This window comes from Callospermophilus lateralis, chromosome 13, assembly GCF_048772815.1.
Source record: "Callospermophilus lateralis isolate mCalLat2 chromosome 13, mCalLat2.hap1, whole genome shotgun sequence".
Taxonomy (NCBI): domain Eukaryota; kingdom Metazoa; phylum Chordata; class Mammalia; order Rodentia; family Sciuridae; genus Callospermophilus; species Callospermophilus lateralis.
In genome coordinates this window covers 38,537,687-38,557,630 of record NC_135317.1, presented here as the reverse complement: position 1 = coordinate 38,557,630, position 19,944 = coordinate 38,537,687, and the positions used below count along the sequence as shown (strand labels likewise).

Below are 19,944 nucleotides of genomic sequence, written 5' to 3'. Positions count from 1 at the left end.
TCTATGCCAATCAGACATGTTCAAACCGTAAGCAATGGTAGCAACCAAAGATGTTAAATTAAGAAAACATCAGCAGTAATATTTTCTGACTCATGAAGGAAGAGGTAAGCAAAAACAAAGTTTCTATACAGAAAATAGCAAAATATAGGAGAAGCATGCAGAAGGGTTCTTACCACTAACTCCTCTTGTTCTAGAATTCCATTACTGCCTTTTTATTTTTAAACTTTACTTGATGAGATAATCCAGAATCTTCCCTATAAACTCCATTTTATATCTCAGCTAGCTTGCAGATAAGTTTCTACCTTTAACTCAGAATCTTGACAAATATACTAATTTTTATGACTATGCATTAAAGAGTTCATCTCTCCTTTTTGAACCTGAGTATTATCTAAGGAAAATTTTAATTTTATTAGAAAATATTCATGCAATTTTGGGCTGAGGGTGGAGGTTAGTGGTAAAGCGTGTGCCCAAGGCCCTGTGTGCATTTCCCAGGACAACAACGACAAAGGACAGAAAGGCAAAGAAAAGATTGATGCAATTCAAACTTTAGGTAATGTTAGGAACACACTTGACTCATAAGCTAAATTTCTATCCAGCTTGAAGAAATCTTGAGGTATCAGTTTGAGGTTCTGTTTATTAAATTAACCTTAAAGGATTCCCTTATTTTGATATTGCTGGAATAAAAATACTTCTGGACTGGGATTGTGGCTCAGTGGTAGAGCGCTTGCTTCACACATGTGAGGCACTGGGTTTGGTCCTCAGCACGACATAAATATAAAATAAAGATGTTGTATCTACCAAAAACTAAAAAATAAATATTAAAAAAATTCTCTCTCTTTTTAAAAATAAATAAATAAAATAAAGGCACTGTGTCCATCTACAACTAAAATCTAAAAAAATAATACTTCTAGTTGGACACTGATCTACAAGTTAAAAATATGAAAGACTTAACTTTAATGACCTTATCACGTAATCAGAAGCAATATAATGTTGGGGAAAATAGGACAAGAAAGGAATAGATTGGATTCCAATTCATAGTTTGAATACTGCCAAATTATGTGCTTTAATTACAACTCAGATCCCTTCTTGAAGAAACCAACAGCTCTAGTGGAACTTTAAAATTTCAGAGTGGATAAGTTTGAGAATTAAAAAACAACATTCTGCATTGGTTATAGAAATATCTTTAATTAGCAACAATGAACAAACTTGTAAAACCAAAATCAACGAATACAGGGAAATGTTGCTAATACTATATTATCACTCATGGACCCATATTTTGGTCAAATGGCCTGCTCTCTAGGTGTCCTTTCAGTTTTAAAGAGTTAGTTTCTAAGTTGTTGGCCTAAGTATATAGATTATCACAATAGTAGCTAGCTTAGAAAAGTATAGAAATTCTATGACACAGAAGGTAGCATGGCTTATTCTAGATTAGGCTTCCAAATAATTTTTTTAAATAGTTCAATTATAGACAGTCTATCATGAAATAGAGGTGGTATAGTGAGACACAGTTAAAAACCCATTAACTATAAAAGTTTGCATTCAACATTGAAAGTGTGTTGGGAGATGTAGAGCAAGTTGAGAGGGAATTTGAATTTTTTGGTAGATGGAAATAAAATATCAAATAACTAACAAACCCTTCATAATTCTGCATATTCTCAATACCTGATTTGGTAAAATTAAAAGTTGTAATATTTGGCAAATTGCTTCATGAATTAAAACATTCTTTTATCCTGTCTAGTGGTTAGTTCATTAAGGTAAGATGTTCTCACATTTTTTTTCCATAAGAAATCAAATATCTACTTAATATCAGAAATTGGTCAAGTTATCTAAGTCTAAGGACATGCCAGAGACTAGTGAAAATAAGAGTTATAAATAAAAAAGAAAATGAGTTGTAAATACTATGTCACTGCATATTATACAGTTCACACACATACTTTTTCTCAAGCTCTACATATCACATCACTCCATTAGATTAAAAATGTCAGCTTGACTCATTCATGACAAGGCACTTGGTAATAAAGACCACAGGCATCAAATAAAAATAATATTAAAGAATTTTCTATAGTGGTAGGAGAAGCTAATTGCCTGTGTAATTAAAATGTACACAAACCTCTCAAGTAGAATACAGTTAAATACATCTAGGGTGACTGTCTTCTAGAGAAAGAAGTCTGGATAAAGATCTTCGAGGAGAAATGTGGATATCAAAGTCAAGTTTATGGCCAAGAGGTGCCATTTACAGACAAGAGAATTTGATAGGAAGAGAAGCATCCTGAAATAGAACAATACTGTCTCCTTGGACCAGAGCCCATGAAGGGACAGGAAGATATAACTGTTCTTAGTTCTATCTTAATGACTTGACAACATATTTATCATTGAAACCTCTGAGCTATAAAAGAATTCTCTGTGATTTTCTTTTAAATGACTATTTTCCTTCCTTCAGAGTAACTTTCAGACGTATTTGTTGTTCAACATGGGTAAGGTTCTATATGTGTTGGAATTTAATTTTTATTACATTTTCCTGGGCTTTATTACAGTGCAGTGTCCAATTCTGAATTCTATCATGAATCTAAAAACTTGGAAAGAATTAAAAGGAAACAAAGGATGAGTAATTCAGAAAAAGTATCAACTTGTGGGATCTAGCTTCAGATCATAATTTTTCTTCAGAGTCCTGGACAGACAGAGGCAGAGATGCCAGAAATGACTGCAGATGAGGGAGAATCCTTCGGTTGGCATGTTTTAATATTGTAGATAAGGTCAAGTCTTGTGAATCAAGCAGAAAAGGGTTCCAGGGAGAGGCGAGTGATTAAGAGGGCAGCAAAGGCTCTATCTGGCCCCTGTCTAATTAGCTTCACTTTGAAAAGCATGAAAACTAGTCTCCGTGGTGGAAGAATGATTCAGCAGAGAGGGAAGCACATGCCAGTATAGGGCCAAGCTCCATTTAGCAGAAGGCCAAAGCCTTAAAACAAAGCATGTGGCCCAGGCAAACCAGGAATCTCACAGAAACCACTCGGTCCCCTTTAGTGTTCTGCCAACTTGAATAAATTATCAATAGGAAACATTTCAAAGAAACCACTCCCCCGGTTCCTTCTAAAATAATGCATTGTGAAATGCACCCACATTCTAAATTCTTTGGAAATTAAGAAAGCAAACAGAAGAAATGCTAAGTAGTTGAGTAATGCCAATTTTTAAAACTTATTAAATGGGGGGAATATGAGATAAAACAACTGACAAAACTCAATTATTGTGCTTCTGGATGAGCAAAGAGGACCAAAAGAAAATCTAAATTTTCTTTCCTTTTTCCTTTTATTATTTTTTATTATTGTATTAGGTATACTGTGTAAACCAGGACTTCTAAGTTAATCAAAGAGAAGTCAGGTAACTGTTAGGTAGGACTCCCCAGCTGATGGCTCAGGCAATCTAACCCATTCTTCTTGGGACTTTTGATATCATTCCTAGAGGACAATGAGCAAAAGCACTTGGCCTTCTGGTGTCCTCCATACCCTGTGCTAGGAGCTACTCCACCAGCCAACCTGTATCATGAGTCCCTCGGGGGCCAGGGCTGCAGCTGCGTGGTAGAACACTTGCATAGCACGCTGGAGGCCCTGGGTTCCCTCCCTAGCACCACAAACAACAATAAGAACAGGACTAAACCCTTCATCATTACTAAGACAATGATATTATCCAAATTTAATGATAGGGAAAAAATAGTATAGAAGGCTTGATTTAGGTTTCCTCATCTACCTTTTATTGATGAAGAAAAAAAACAAGACTCTAATTTTTACAGAAGCTTGAGGACAATCTGCTTGACCACATGAATAACAAGATTGTAAAAATATAGTTTAAAATTATTCCATCTTTGGGAAATTAAAATAAATATTTAATAACACCTGATTGTAAAATAAACATAAATAATAGTCCACAGTTCATAGAATGGCTGGTATTGGAAATGTAAAAATGTTGAGAAAGAGAGAGTCTTTGGCCAACATAAAACAACATACTTTCAGAGCAAGTCCTTGGTGGTGAGTGGAAAGGAGGTCACTGAGCCTCTATGACCTCCCAGTAGGGAAAGCACCATGTGGGTGGCAGAATCAGTATATTTGCTTGAATTGTAAAACCTACCCTAACCAGTTGCCAGTGTTAAATCGACACATGTAAAGACAAAGGTGCTCCTCGTGGTATTTTGGAGCCTGAGATAGCCCATTTTCTCTTTTCCAGTTCCATCTTTTGAGTTAATGGCCCACCAAGACCTCATCTCTACATCAGTCAGCCAACAGTGGCTTGCTGCATGCCGTGCTCAGAAATGCTTGGACAGCCTCTCTCAGAACCAGTTCCTATTGCCTGTGGTAGCTGGAAAAGCCTGTGCTCCTTCCACAAAGCTATGACCTTCCTTGAGAGCTATTATCAATTTTATCACAATAAAAGTACACATGAATCCCTCAGGCTCATTTTTGAAGAGGCTGGGGAAAGGTTATTTTTTCAGTAGCTAATGAATCTCTAGCTTGTTGATGGCATCCAATAAATGTCATTACTGATATGGTCAGTGATAATAATCTAATTATAAAATAAATTTGATTAATGATGCCCTTTTAAAGAATCATCATAATTCAATTAGTCTATAGCTAGGCATCATCCACTTAGCAGTGTGAAAATACCGAGTTCTTGTAACACTGGAAATGTCAGAAGACATTATCATAAGGATATCATCTTACCAAAAAATCACTCTCTTCAAGTGGGTGTGGATTAGTATATCCATTAGTGGAAGTAGAAATCACTTTAATCTGGCATTAACTGACTTTCACAGGTACTATTTTTCATAAAGTCATATCTCCTAACAGTGGGGAAACAGATTCTGAGCTATGTGTTGTCAGGCGGCTGTGTCTTTGTGCAAATCTCATGGAGTATAAGTACACTAAACAAATAGAATGGTTACAGTGTCCCTAGGTGATATGACATTACAGACTGTCATTCACATAGTCAATCATCAACTGAAAAATCATTATGTGGCACATGAATGTGTGTGTGTGTGTGTAAAAGCAAAGTGGTTATCAGAAAGAAAGGTAATTTAAGTCATGTGGTAGGGGGCTCTCCTGGCCTTAAGACATCCCAAGATGCTATGCTCTTTCTCATTATGTAATCTTGGGAATTCCACTGTGTTATCCCATTTTCCCACCCAGTTGACTAAGCTCAGGGACTACTGTTCAAGGTGGTATAGGGTTCCTTGTAGTGATACATATGCCATTGTTATCAGCAGTGCTTTGTGTGGCATTGAAATATATTTACTAGTGTCTCCTCTTTTGAGTCTAAATGATATTGGCACACGACATTATCATGTTTATATAATTCACTGGGAATAAAAGCATATATGCAAATGAAAAATATGAGACCCATGTTTTGTGTTATTAAAATAACTCTCCTGATTATAAAAAATATAAATTTATTAAAAAGAAAATAAATATCACCTATAAATCTATCCCACATTGATAATGCTTAAAGTACTATTTAACAGTCTTATAGACTTTATTCACATGTATGTTATTTAAAATAGAAATCAGATAATCTTATGTAAACTATTTTATCCTCTCTCAATACTGAATGAATCATGAGCATCTTTTTACATTACTGAGATTTTTGTGGCAGCAAATGCTAAGACATTATATTCTACATGTTTACAATGACAAATATGAATTATATTTGGCATTTTTAGGCAAACATATGTGCAAAAAAATCAAGCTACAGAGATAGAGGGAAAGATGAGGTCATAGCAAAAGGAAAGAGAGAGGCTTTGTATAACTGTGCTTGTGGATAGGAGCCTCAACACTAAGGAAAAAGGACTAGGAGAAGATCATAAAGAGGAAGGAGGTGAAAGCGTATCCCATGATAATATTTCATAGAAGCAAACCACAAATGTTAATCTTGTTAACTCACTCAAATCAATATTTATTAAACACCTATTCTGACCCGATAAGACAGTTTCTTTCTGGTTAATTTGTGGTATGTGCATGAATGTGGGTGTGAATAGAGTGGAAAGAATAAACACAAATGAATAAATTAAAAGCTATGGTAATATATAACACAATTCAGATTTATCTTCTTTACAAAATTTATGTGATGCCTATGGCCTTAAAGTTCTTACTATTTTTATTTTCTTACTATTTTTATACTTCTGGATGGAATATATAGAAAGTTTTTGAATAAATGATTGGATCCTTTATTTGGATCTTTATCCACATTTACATGACATGTTATTTATATAGTTTTTCAAATGGTGATTTAGAGTATCTCTGCCTCTTCTTACCCCTCATTAATTTCTTAAGATTTTTTTCATAGTATGCTTAAGAATAAGTCTGCCTTCCATGGCTATTATCAAAAGAGAAATATTGGGAGAACTTAGAGAAATTAGACACTTTTATACTGTTGGTAGAAATGTAAATCAGAAGAACCATTATGGAAAATGGTATGGAGGTTTCTCAAAAAATTAAAAATAGGACTACTGTATGATCAAGAAGCTCCACTTCTGTTTAAACAGCCAAAAGAAATGAATTCAGTATATCAAAGAGATATTTTTACTCTTCCATGTTCATGACAGCATTATTCATAATAGTTGAGACATGGAAACAATCTGGGTCCACCAGTGGATAAAGAAAATGTGGGGGTTGAGGGCATGGCTTAGTGGTAGAGCACTTGCCTAGCATGTGTAAGGCTCTGACTTGATGCCCAGCACCAAAAAAAAAAAAAAAAAAAAAGGAAAGAAAGAAAATGTGTACACAATGAAATAGCACTCAGACTTGAAAAACAAAGCAACCCTGACCTTTTGACAGCAAGGATGAACCTGGAAGACATTATGCTAATTGAAATAAGCCATGTATATAGAAAGACACGCATGGTCTCACTTCTATGTCAAATCCGAAAAAGCTGAACTCATGGAAACCTAGAGTAGAACAGTGGTTATCAGACTCTGGGGGAAGAAGAACAGTGAGCTATCTAACAAAGGATACAAAATTTCACTTTATTCTGTAGGAGGACTAAATTTAGGAAATATATTGTACTCCACAGTGATTATTATTAATACCAATGTATTGTCTAATTTTAAATTGCTGAGAGGAGGAAATTTTAAATGTTCTCATCACCAAAAAACTGATAAGTAGAGTGTTAATATGTCATCTAGCTTGATCTAGACATTCCACAATGCATGCAAATATTCAAACATCCTGTTGCACACCTTACACATAGAGTTTTTATTTAATTAAAATTATTTTCAAAAAATTATTTTTCCAAAAGAATAAACTTACCTTCCAAGTGGAAAGATACAAATGTCAAGACAACCAGAGACTGAGAATTAGCTTCTATGACATAAGTGCAGTTCATATTGTTGTCGTACTGCCTTGGGAAGTTTGGAGAAATGATGTCACCTGTAGGGCCAGTGAAATTACGTCCACATCCTATGTGGAAGCAAAATGGCATCATCAGAACATTTGTTGTCACATCTGGTGTCTATTTTATCAGTAATAGAAAGATGTCATTTCACAAATTCTCTAGTGACAGTTTCCTGGGAAACTCCAAATGGAAGAAACAATAACTAAGAGCTTGAAACTTTTATTTAAAAATAAACATACTCACAAAAAGAGGACTTTTTTTTAGAAAATGCAGAATTTTAGGTGCTAGATAGTAGAAATTTTATCACATATTTACTGTAAATTCGTTCATATTAAGATTTTATTTTTAATAAAGGATGTCAGAGATTGAATGTGGTTCACACAGATACAGAAATAAAACTGGTGAAAGTGATTTGCAATGTACTTTGTACATTTAATGTTTTTGAAATGTCTAATTAGAGAATGACATTACTATGTTATTTTTGTTACTATTGTAATCCAGCCATTAGAATAATGCTAGTATTTCTAAAAACCAGTTGAATTTACTAATCACAATTCTCACAAACTTCTTACATGAATCCTTGGGTCAGAAATAAATAAATAAATAAATATTTCTATTATTAAAATAGCATTTGGTTTTCATATAACCACTAACCAGTTAATTCATATCACTCCTTAACAGATCAGGCATGAAAATATCTGTATTCTTTTAAATGGTGTTAAAACACACACAATTGTACACACAGGCACCACACCATCAACCATCTGAAGACCTGTGCTTAGGTCCAGAGTTGCCTTTCATGACATCCTTTCTACCACCTACATTCTATTCATGTCAGAAATACCTGTTTACTATTAGTCTCTCTAATTCCTCTTCTGGATTTCTTTTTTTCCTGAATAGTGGTTTGCAATCAGTAGCTACTTGATTTAATAATTTTAGCCAATAGGCTGCCCCATCGCTTCTCAGACTTGAAGACTACTGCAATTCCCATTAGCCCAATTTGTGTTTAGTTGTCAGAGAAGCAGACCCATCTACCTAGCTAGGAAGAGGGAACATCCAAGAAAGCAGATTCCAAAGTTGACTGACATGAGAGGCTTCTGAATAAAGATTAAACATGCAAGCCCCTCGCCCATAGAAATGCTCAGTTCAGATGGGTCTAGGGTGATGCCCAAGAATGTGCATGGTCTTTTAGGCCCCACAAGTGATTTTGAAACAGGTGATCAAGTGCTCCCATGTATGTCTAATTACCAGCCACCTGAGCTTCTATCAAATACACACTCACTTTGGATTTTAGGCTTATTTTTAGATGCTGGCTAGTAGCACTCATGTCTTTTACACCATTTCTCAATTGATGTACTGTTGAATTCAGTTGTATTCTCCCTGAATTTTGAAGGGAAGGTGTCCCTTCAGGATTAGGTGATTCACCCATGCTCTTTCCCTTGGACCCCCTAGTTCACGTCACCCTGGCACAGTCTTCCCACCATTTTCCAAAGCTGCCTGTGGCCCCCACACTCTTTCCATAACCGCTGGGTTTGATTTTCAGTGCTACTTACGGCTTACGAAGGAGGCAGAGAAGCCCTGGGCTGGCTCCTCCTGAGACTGGAAGACGGCCCTGAATGCATTTGTTGGTGTAATAATGGTACTGGGAGCCATGTTCCCACAGTCTGTGGCCAACAGGGCATTGCTGGTCTCTTCAGTTCCTGTCCACACCTAGCAGGATCATAAACATGACTGATGTTTTAATGTGCTCAGGCTCAAAACTAATGATACTCAGGTATCTACAAAAAACAATAGTAAATGAAACATGAGGAAATCTGCAATATTTTCTTTTGAGAATAGTTTTTCAGCTGCTTTTAAAATACCCCACTCCACTATCACTGCTCTAAGAGGATTGTTTACTTTTGTGTAGCTGGGCAGTGATTAAAAAAATCATCAATCACTATCCAGTTTTCTCTTACCTTTCAACCAACCTTATCCAACTGAGGCTGAGTTTCCCAAAAGACATTTGGCAATGTCTGGAGGCATTTCAGAGTATCACATTTGGTGTGTGAGGGTAGTACCTAGTAGGGAGGGGCCGAGGATGTTGATAAACATCCTACAGTGCAAAGGGCAACTCCCCACAACTGCCCCACCCCCCACACAAATAAGAATTATCTGGCCCAAGAAGGTAATTGGCTATGGATTAGATCCACTTTACTATTCCACCTTCTCTTCAGATCAAATTATACAAAATTACCCATTCCAAAATCAAATCTTTCAAGACTATTCCTTAAAAAGAGCAATAAGATATCAAGTCATAAAAAGATTTCCATTTGTAGATCAGTCCACGGGAAGAACTGAAAACAGCACCTGTCCATACCACTGATTTAATATTTCTCTGTTCTTTAAAGCCATATCATTTTAATTGGTTTTTCAAATGCTGGTACCCAGCGGTTACTCATCTTACTTGCAGACAAATTATGCTAGCCATTTATCAGCTATAAGAGGTGCCTGGCACCGTAGCTCATGAGAACACAAATGCAGATATTCTGCTAAATGCCTAAGACCAATAAAAAATGTCAGTAAAAAGACTTTTACCAAAACATCCCTAATTTTATGGAATAACTCCATTAAATTTTTCCTCCCTGTTAATCAACTATCTAGGGAAACACTATATAGTTTAATATCCACATATTATAAAATTATGACCATAACTTACTGAGAAAAAGATGTCTGTATGCACTATTTTTTTCAAACATTACTATTATTATATCATACATATTTAGAATCATTATATCTTCCAGGTGGATTGATTCTGCTATTATAAAAGATCCCTTTTTTCTATAGTGACTTTCTATACTCCAATGACTAGGTTATCAGGTAATGATATAGCTACTGCTTTTTTTGATAAATGTTTGCATAGTGTATGTTTTTCTGTATTTCACTTTTGAACTGACTATGTGGTTGAATTTTAATTGTATTTATTATCACTTGGGCTGTGGCTTGGCTCCAATAATCCCTGTGTTTCAATTTGTGCTATTCAGTATTTACAATGAAAATACTGATATAAGTACATTTATGCTACGTCTGATATTTTGTTGTTTGCTTTCTATTTATTTCTCTGTTTCTCAACTTCCTGGAGATTCCATTTTGATTGAAGAATGGTGTTTTTGTGTGTATCTCTTTATATAATTTTGGTAGTTGTTACTGTTCCTGGTATCACAACATACACAAGCGATTTTAACAGTCTACTGGCTTCCACACTGGACCACTTTGAGTGAAGTGTGGTAATGTGCCCTCCATTTAGGTCCCTTCACCTTACCAATTTTTCACTGTATTCAGTAGCAGAGGACATTATAATCTTTTTAAAAATTATTCACTATCCTTCACAAAACTTATAAAGGATAGTCTATTGTGGGTACACATTTTCTTCTCTGCACATGTCCTTTCTTCCTTCCTGATACTACAGGATTTCTTCTTGTATCATTTCATTTCATCTGAAGAACTTCCATTAGACAGTCTTTAGTGGGAGGTCCCCTAGAAATCATTTCTTTTTATTTTCTTTATGTGACAAGTTTTTGTTTTCCTCTTAGTCCTGAGGAACAGTTTTCCAGATATTAAATTTATGAGTGTCCTCCATTCTTTTATTTTAGCACTTCATTATGTTTTGTCTTTCACATGTATTCTCTTCTCTCTTTGTGGCACTCTAGTGATACGAATGTTCTACCATTTGTTATTGTTCATGGGTCTCCAAGGCTTTATTTGTGATTTTTAAGTCTATTTTCTCTTTATTGTTCAGATGGGGTGAATTATTCCGTTTTTCTGTCCCCAAACTCATTGATTCTATCCTTTGTAATGTCCACTTCACTACTGAACTACCAGTAAGTTATTTCTTTTGTTGTATCTTTCAATTCTATAATTGCCATTTATTCCTTCATGGAAACCTTTGTTTCTTTACTGAAATTCTCTTTTTTGTTTCAAGAGAACTTGTCAGTAGTTGCAGAGTATTTTTACGACAGCCTTGCCATATGATTCTAACATCTGATTTACTTCAGTGTCGGCATCACCTGTCTTTTCTCACACAAGGTGTGATGTTATTCTTAATTCTTATTATGATGGTTCTTTTTAATTGTATACACTTAATTATGTTAGAAGATTCTGGATCTTATTTATACGTTTATGTTTAGTATGTAGTCTTGCATATTTGATGGGATACGGTTGCAATGGCTCTTTAACTTTTCATAATCGTTGTAGTGTAATTTTGGTTTACTTGGTTTATTGGCTGCTACTGTAGCACCCAGGGCCCCCTGAGTAGGTAGAGGATACTTTATATGTTTGGGCCATGTGTTTCTCAATAGAAGCATAAGGGTCTAGTACAATTCCCTTAGGTATGGCTCCTGGATGCCCCAATGTTTTGGGGTTGGGTAATAGTCTTTCTGGCTTGTGGAGACAGGCATTTTGGACCAATGGACAGGATGTCCATTCTGTTCATCTGTCCTTCTGTCTCTGGGGTAGGGAGGAGAGTCCTGGGCTCATAGGCACAAAAGACTACCCACATAAGACTGTTTGCGTTTGCTACATTCCATTATTACTAGTTATTAACATACAGCTTTTCTTGGAAGAGACAGGTGTCTTAGACCGTGCCCCCGCCTCCCGCCCAGGAGAAAAAGACTGCTTCCTCTGGCAATTATGGTGACAAGGCCCCCAAATAATCTCATTTGTCACTGGTGTTGGGCTTCATCATGATGTCAGAGGGACTTCTCTCCAGAAAAGAAATGAGTCCAGGTCATTTTCAAATTTTGTTTTTACAAATGGAGAACTTACAAGGCTTTTCTTCAGTCTGTACCCATGATATTGACTCATTTCATGAGAAGAGAGCTCACTTGCTTCATGAAAAAAGCAATTAGGAAAAGTATATATTAAATGTGGTTTATAATGCCTCTACTTCTATAAGTATTGGATTTTCATTTAAATAGGAAGTATGGGTCAATGAGGTATAAAACATAATTCCAGAGATGATATAAAATAATAACATTAACAATAAGAGCTACTTCTACTCATTAAGCAATTTTATATCCATGTACTGAGTACTATGTATGTTACTATATCATATTAATTCTAATGCTTAAAACAGCCTGACTAAAGTAGAAATATTTCTCTTCATTATACAGTTGAATAATTTGGAGTCCAAGTGTTGAATTAGCTCATATATAAAACAGACAGGTAATCAGTTTGAGAAATAAAGTCCAAGCCAATGTGATCTTACGGCCAACGTTCTTTCTACTAAAAGGAGTATCTCTTAGAGATAAAACATGTAAGATGCAAAATAGCACAGGTCAAATCACTCATGATTCAATCATCATGGTCCTGTTCATGGGTAGTGAAAAGCCAGAGCTGTGTGAACAGTATTTATAACTTAGAGAGAGAACCTTGCTGACTGCCTCCATATTTATGTGGGTTTCTCATGGTCTTCTCAGTTTGTGGGTCCTTAAGGCCCAGGGTGAAGGTTGGCATTAGCTCCTTCTCTAACCTTCTCCCATTTTTATATAATATATTAAATTTTGCCTGTGATGGTGCCTTGCATTGTAAAGAGAATTATCTTTTAAGGTGTGTGTGTGTGTGTGTGAGAGAGAGAGAGAGAGAGAGAAAGAGAGAGAGAAGGAAGGAAGCTGGCTTTCTTTCCTTCATTTCCACAGAAAGAAGGAACCATTCATGGTCATGAGAATTTACTAAGGTCAGACAAAAATTTCCTTAATTTACCTAGTTATTAGCAAATGAAAAATCACAGGGTGACCTGTGTGCTGTGCTTCATATTTTAATTCCTAATAAGTTGTGATTTCTCACTTATACCCAAGAAATCCAAGCAGCAAATCTGTCCTTTTTCACTTTGAAAAGTGACTTCTTGTCACGTGTAGCCTAAACATTTATGTTCACAGAACCAGTTTGACTCCAATTAAGTAAGCCAATGCACTGACCTTCACAAAGCTGTTCTGACACTGTCCATCACTGCTGGGGATTCGGAAGTTGCGGTCAAAGCTGATCTCCCAGTGTTTACTTTCATGAGTAATGACTGTCCAGGAACATCTGCTGTTTTCAGGAAAATCCTGAGGCCAGTGAGGGGAACTGATTGTACCATTATCTGAATGAAATATTCCACCACAACCTGAAAAATATTTCATGGAAAAAGTCATCCATCTGCAAGGGAAATAACAATTTTTGAAACTCAAGACCACTAGAAAAGAAACACTACAAGATCTCAGTCTAGAGTGTACAGCCTGTCAAGGTCAAGTTCTGTATTTTATTACCACTAATACATGGGACTGCAACTCTATACTCATTTGTAATTTTACTTTAAATATAGGACTAGAGAGAATGTAATATTGAGTTGGGGAAATTCTTTTATTATACAATCTGGTTCATTTATATTGAAACTGACTGATGGCTGTAAATAAATGATTTGAAGAAATAAAAATTTAGAATTATTTTCACACTCTTGATATGGGTACTTAATAGATGACCAGACCTGAGTGATGACGCATGCCTGTAATCCCAGTGGCTCACAAGCTTAAAGCAAGAGGATTGAAAGTTCAAAGCCAGCCTCAGCAACTTAGCAAGGCTCTAAGCAACTTAAAGAGACCCTGTCTCTAAATAAAAATGCAAGGGCTGGGGATGTGGCTCAGTAGCAACCCTGAGTTCAATTACTGGTACCAAAAAAAAAAAAAAGAAAGAAAGAAAAGAAAAGAGGTGGCCAAAACATGAACTCAAAATAAAATGAATTTTAATTAAACAACATTCCTTCAACTTTGCTTTTAAGCTCTCAGAACCCAGGGGTTCATCTATTCCTTACGACTTCAATAATGGGCAGTGATTTAATGAAGGAAAGTTCAACTCATTCTACAAAGATCTCCCCAGTAACTCTGATTCTACTAGAAAGAATGGTCCTGTGTCATATTAGGGTTTGCTGAAATCCTAAATATATAAGTCCTATTTTCTGAGGATTCTTACAAGGTTGAAATTTTATAGGTACCAAAGTTATTCTTTTTAAATAAAATCTGCTATACTTTGGTTCATCTCCACATGCTATAGCTTTTGTTCTAAATCACAAATCTCATCTTGCCATCTTCCTGCTCAAAACCCTCCAGTAGTTCCCCATTGCTCATGGGGAGATACATAAACTGAGGCTCATCATGATGCGAACTACTTATTTTCCTGCCCTGAACTCTCTCCGTATTCTACCTTTGAGGGCCAAATATTTTAAACTAGTTGTGATTCCAACACTTATTTCTAGTACTTGAGATTCCCTGGCTGTGCTGTGCCCTTTTTCTAATGGAGCATGCATCATGCAGTGTTCAACTTCTGGGCTCAATTGTTTTTATTGAAATCCTTATTACAAATCATCAGCTATATGCCCTGAGCAAATGATGAGCTCACTCATTCTCAGTTTCTGCCTATGCAAAATAAGGAAGACATGTATCAATACTGTGTTATCTTCCCAGAGTTGGTGCATGGAATATTTAGAAGTGAACCCAACATAGAAGTGATACAAAATGTGTGTAGTCAGTCCTTTGTATTGGCAGTTCTGCTTCCATGGATTCAAGTAACCATGGATCAGAAATAACTGAAAAGAAAGACTTGCATCTAAATTAAGCATGTACAAACTGTTTTCCTTACCCTGATTCCCCAATAATACATTATAACAAATATGTATTTATTTTAAAAATTTTTAGTTGTTTATTTGATTTTATTTTTATGTGGTGTCAGGGATTAAACCCAGTGCCTCATGTATGCCAGGCAAGCACTCTACTACTGAGCCACATCCCCGACCCCCTATAACAAATATTTATATAGAATTTATATTGAATTAGGTATTATGAGTAATCTAGAGCTGATTTAAAGTATATAGAAGGATACACACAGGTTATACACACATACTGAAACATTTTACGAAAGGGACTTGAGCTTCCACAGATTAGGGTATCCATTAGGGTCCTGGAACCAATCTCTCTCAGTTATACCAAAGAATGACTGTATTTTAAATAAATTTAGACACCACTGCAAAAAGAAGACAAGTGCAGAGTTTCTTTTACCTAAAGTCTGTGTGCTCCATGTAGCATAAAATCCACCTTTTTGTACTGAATGGTCTGAGTTAAAAATCACCACGAGCTGGTTGGAACCAGACTGTATTGTTTCTGGGTTTGACTCTCCACAGTATTGTCCTATGATAGGTGATCCAGGAGAGCCACCATTCCTGACAGTGACGGAGTCCCAGGCACAAGCTACATGTCTTTCAACATCAAAGCTACTGAATGTAAGCTGTGGAAAAAGAAAGAAATGATGAGGTGCTGTGCCCTGTGAATGACCTTGTCTATCTCAAGATAGATAAGGTCCTTACAATCTTTTTATTTTATTTTAATTCACACAATCTTTTATTCCTGCCCCTTCTTTGGCTCTCCTCTCCCATCCTATTTCCTTATCAACGATTCTCTTGAAAGTTTAAATGGGCTATTTCTCTAGGAAGTGGAGAAGCTCTGGAACCCCAGCTCATCAGGAACATGAATGAAAGCTCATCAAGAACACTAATACACCTCTTTCCTGAATGTAGAAATATTTTCTACGTACAACTTCTCCTAGATATGAAAAAAAGATAGCATTCTTCATTTATTGTAGACTTGTAGATACTGTAACGAGAGAATTTTTAGAGAGAAATAATGATCTGGCTGCAGAATCAAAGCCTACTCTGATCACTTGTATACTAAAAGAAGCCAATTTCCATGATATGGATGTGGAAATATTTTACACAGTAATAAGAGCTCACAGTGATGGTGTGTCCTGGAGGGGCTTCCAACAGCCAAGAACAGTGGGTGAAGTGGTCGTAAGAGTCTGGGTAGTTGGGGCTTGCAATCACTCCACTCTCACCTGTCTGTATTCCGCCACAATCTGAAATTAGATTTGCAACCGTCTACATAAGATAGAAGCGGGGGGACCTATAAAGCCATAGTAATGCTTAGAGTCATCATACTTTATGATAAAAATATGATAAATGAATAAATGCATGAAACTGGACAAAAGCAAAGTTAGATGAAAGGATAGAAACAGATTCCCAAATAGTGTTGGCTAAACAGAACCACGTAGTGAGGACAGCCTCAGGTTTAGTACAAAGGAGAAGGAAGATAACTGACAGTAACTGCACGAGAGACAAAGTAAGTAACATCACCTTTCTCGGAAAAGCTAGGCTAGAGAAAACACATGTGAGCTTGAAGAAATGACCAGGCCCATAATTAAATACCTTGTCGCTTTATAATAAGCACATAGTCAGGTATCAAATGACATATTAACAAATCATAGCAAAGCACAGTAGGACCTGATGTTCAACACAAATAATACTGCTCCTTGGAGCCTGACTCTTAGTTTTAAATATGATACAGAAAAATCAACTGGCAAGTAAGGGTAACAATGGCCAGTGTCTCACTGGAGGGTTCTTCTTCCTGCTGAGGAGGGTGGAAGCCATCTGGAAACTTAAAGTCTAAATTAATTAGTGAAGAACAAAACACAAATAGTAAGAAAGATATTTACATAAGGCAGAGACCCTGATAGACAACATGGGTGCTGGAACTAGACAAAGGAAAGATGGCTCCAGGGTTTATTTAAGGGGGGACATCAGAGGCAGGGATAAGGTTTCAAGGGCGGAGTGTTGCTTTGTGATATCTTGCAGTCCTCAGGTTGATTGGCATCTTGGCAGGTCACACCCATCTCAGGTGCTGTGTGAAATGTGTGGCAGAGCTTGAGGGGGAAGTTCACCTGCATCAGGCCCTCAATCCCTGTGGGGGTGCCACGGGAAGTTCCCAGTGCCAGACTTATCCCCTCACTAGGCTACAATGCACAACACAGTCCACACACAACCCGTGACAAGCAAGATGATTAAGTCCTTTACTATCAATTTCACTCCTTCCTCCAAGCAGACATTTGGGTATAACATACACACACACACACACACACACACAAACAAATCAGTAAACAAAACTATAAGCAAAACAAAGCCAAATTCAATGGAAAGGAAAAAGGATCTTCAAAATCTATTGGCAATAAATGTACTCAAATTCACAAGGGCAATCTCAAGCAGTATGGTTGTCTGAGAGACTAAGAATAAAGATGTGGGCCATGAAGTTGGGATAAGAGTTTGGGGTCTTCTACAGAGAAAAATGGAATTGAGATGTTGTATATAAAGTTGGGAATCTAAAAGGTCTGCCATGTTAGTGGGAAGGGACTGGAAAGAACTTTAATAACCAAGGGAAGCACTAAGGAGTGGTGCTGCACTTTGGGGGCTGATTTTTTGGGTAACAGCACTGAATGTCAGAGATGCAAATGCAATATAAAATATTAGCCCATAAAATGCAGTAACACGAGCAAAACATACATCATAACCAAGTATAGTTTATCACTGCAATTCAAGAACAGTTTACCAAGAAAAAATATTTCAATAAAATTGTCACATTAATGTGTGAAAGGAAGAAAAAATAGGATCATTCCAATAGATGCAGAAAAACAGTTGATAAAATCTTATACACATTTCTTATTTAAAAAAATACATTTTGTACACTAAGAATTGGAGGAATATAGAAGAAACAGAGACTCACAGAGAAAATATTAAAACCAAAAAGAGTATAGCAAGATCTCTAAAATAAAGATAAATATATAAAACTTATAGAATTCCTAGGTATCAATAGTCAATTAATAAACACAATTTGGAAAATCTTGTTGACATTGGAAGCAAAACTAATAGTTGGCTAGAAATAAATCTAACCAAGTATATGGAATGTTTTTATGAAAAAAAACAAAATTTTAATTATCATTTTCTTGCCAGATATTGAGATCTGAATCATTAATCTTACTTGTAAAGGAATACTTTATAAGGAATCCAGGATGTTCGATGCGGTCGTTGGTAACAAATTGTATCCACACCTGACGATGAGGTATAACCAATGGCAGGGTAGGTTTGGGGCCACAGAATCTCCCTATTAGGGAACCATCAGCATCACCTGAACAAAATAATACACCAAGTGCTATTATTTGCATAACTTATGAGAAACATATGTAATGGATTCTGTAGGAATAAATCAGAAACATTTCAAGATATTAATTGACCCATTTGAATTCTGATGTTGTCACAGACATTGCACAAAGATCCTCTCCATCTTGTCCATTACAAAGAGTTCCTCCAACAAAGTAAAGCAAAACAACAAAAAAAGTTCTGTTTTGGTATTTTGGTATAAATATATTTCCACCATAGATGCCAATTTGTTCCAATTTGTTTTTTCATAATCACTTCAGCATATCTAAACAGAGTTACAACTAATACAAAAAAAAGCGGGGGTCGTAAGAAATTCGGCACAACAATGATAAAAAATACATGAAGGTGATAATTGCCTGAAATTTAAAAGATTTCTTTGCTGTATTCAGTCAACTAAAATGAATAGAGTATTTAGTGCTCAGGTGAAGACCTGTCTGATTTGAGCTGGATATGTTTTATGAACATTTTTTTTTCAGAGAAATCTGATTCAGCTTTACAGAATGCCTAGAGAGCTCACATTTATCTTCTATTTATTCTGACAAATAAGCATCACTGACCTTATGAATCAATGAAGTTTGTATGTTAGCTGTATCTAAATCTGAGGGAATAAAGAGAAGATTGCACTTAGCTGATGGAAACTTAATATACAGCTGTTCTGCTTGATTCTATAGACTAGTGGTTTAGTGGTAAATAGAAGTGAGGTTTTTAGAATGTCATAGAGAATATATATATATATATATATTTGTACCAGGGACTCATCCCAGGAGCGCTCAACAACTGAGCCACATCCCCAGCCCTTTTATGCATTTTTATTTAAGGACAGGGTCTTGCCAAGTTGCTGAGGCTGGCTTTGAATTCATGATCCTCCTACTTCAGCCTCTTGAACTGCTGGGATTACAGACGTGTGCCATCATACCTGGCTCATGGAGAACATTCTCAGACTACAACCTCTATTTCCTTCATAAGGCTTTTCTAGACTCATCAGTTTTATAGAGCTGGTCAATTCTCTGTCACCATAGACTTCACCATGTTCTCCTTCTTGAAAATTCTCTTTCATGTTCTCAAAGGCAGCTAGATACCACTGACTTTTGTAATTTCAAGGCATCTGCACCAACAAACTAACTTCCCATTTGGGCTTTCATTTCTTTAAAATTTTGGGGAAAAGTAGTACTCTGCAAACTTTGACATTATAGGTTGTCTACAATATTGTTTTCTTCTTTATCTACTTAGTGTTTACTGGGAAACAAGTGTCAGGGTTACAGTAGGAGCAACTTAACGGATAACCGACGCCTTGTTGCTAAGAAATGATTAATTTTCCATGGAGACAGTTTTTAAAATTCTTAACAGATTTATGGTTTACCAAATTACCTCGATCCTTTTCTCTTGTGAAAACAAAGACAATCCTAACTGCTTGGGGGATAATTCCCCCAAATAGAACCCATGTGCCTCTCCACCACATTACAAACTTTTTTAGGCCTCTAAGACCTAAGTAGAATTTGAAGGACTCCTTGTGAATCTTATAA

General features: G+C 36.1%; 1 protein-coding gene across 1 annotated transcript in view; it reads right to left on the bottom strand.

The window, feature by feature from the left end:
- Cubn (cubilin) overlaps positions 1-19,944 on the bottom strand; it is a 274,311-nt gene that overhangs the window by 52,920 nt on the left and 201,447 nt on the right. The window contains exons 51-56 of the mRNA XM_076831399.1: positions 18,243-18,389; positions 16,169-16,290; positions 15,441-15,666; positions 13,329-13,516; positions 8,928-9,084; positions 7,290-7,439 (exon numbers count right to left, since the gene is read on the bottom strand). Of these exons, the coding sequence (XP_076687514.1) occupies positions 7,290-7,439; positions 8,928-9,084; positions 13,329-13,516; positions 15,441-15,666; positions 16,169-16,290; positions 18,243-18,389 (990 nt within the window). The remainder of the gene's footprint in view (positions 1-7,289; positions 7,440-8,927; positions 9,085-13,328; positions 13,517-15,440; positions 15,667-16,168; positions 16,291-18,242; positions 18,390-19,944) is intronic.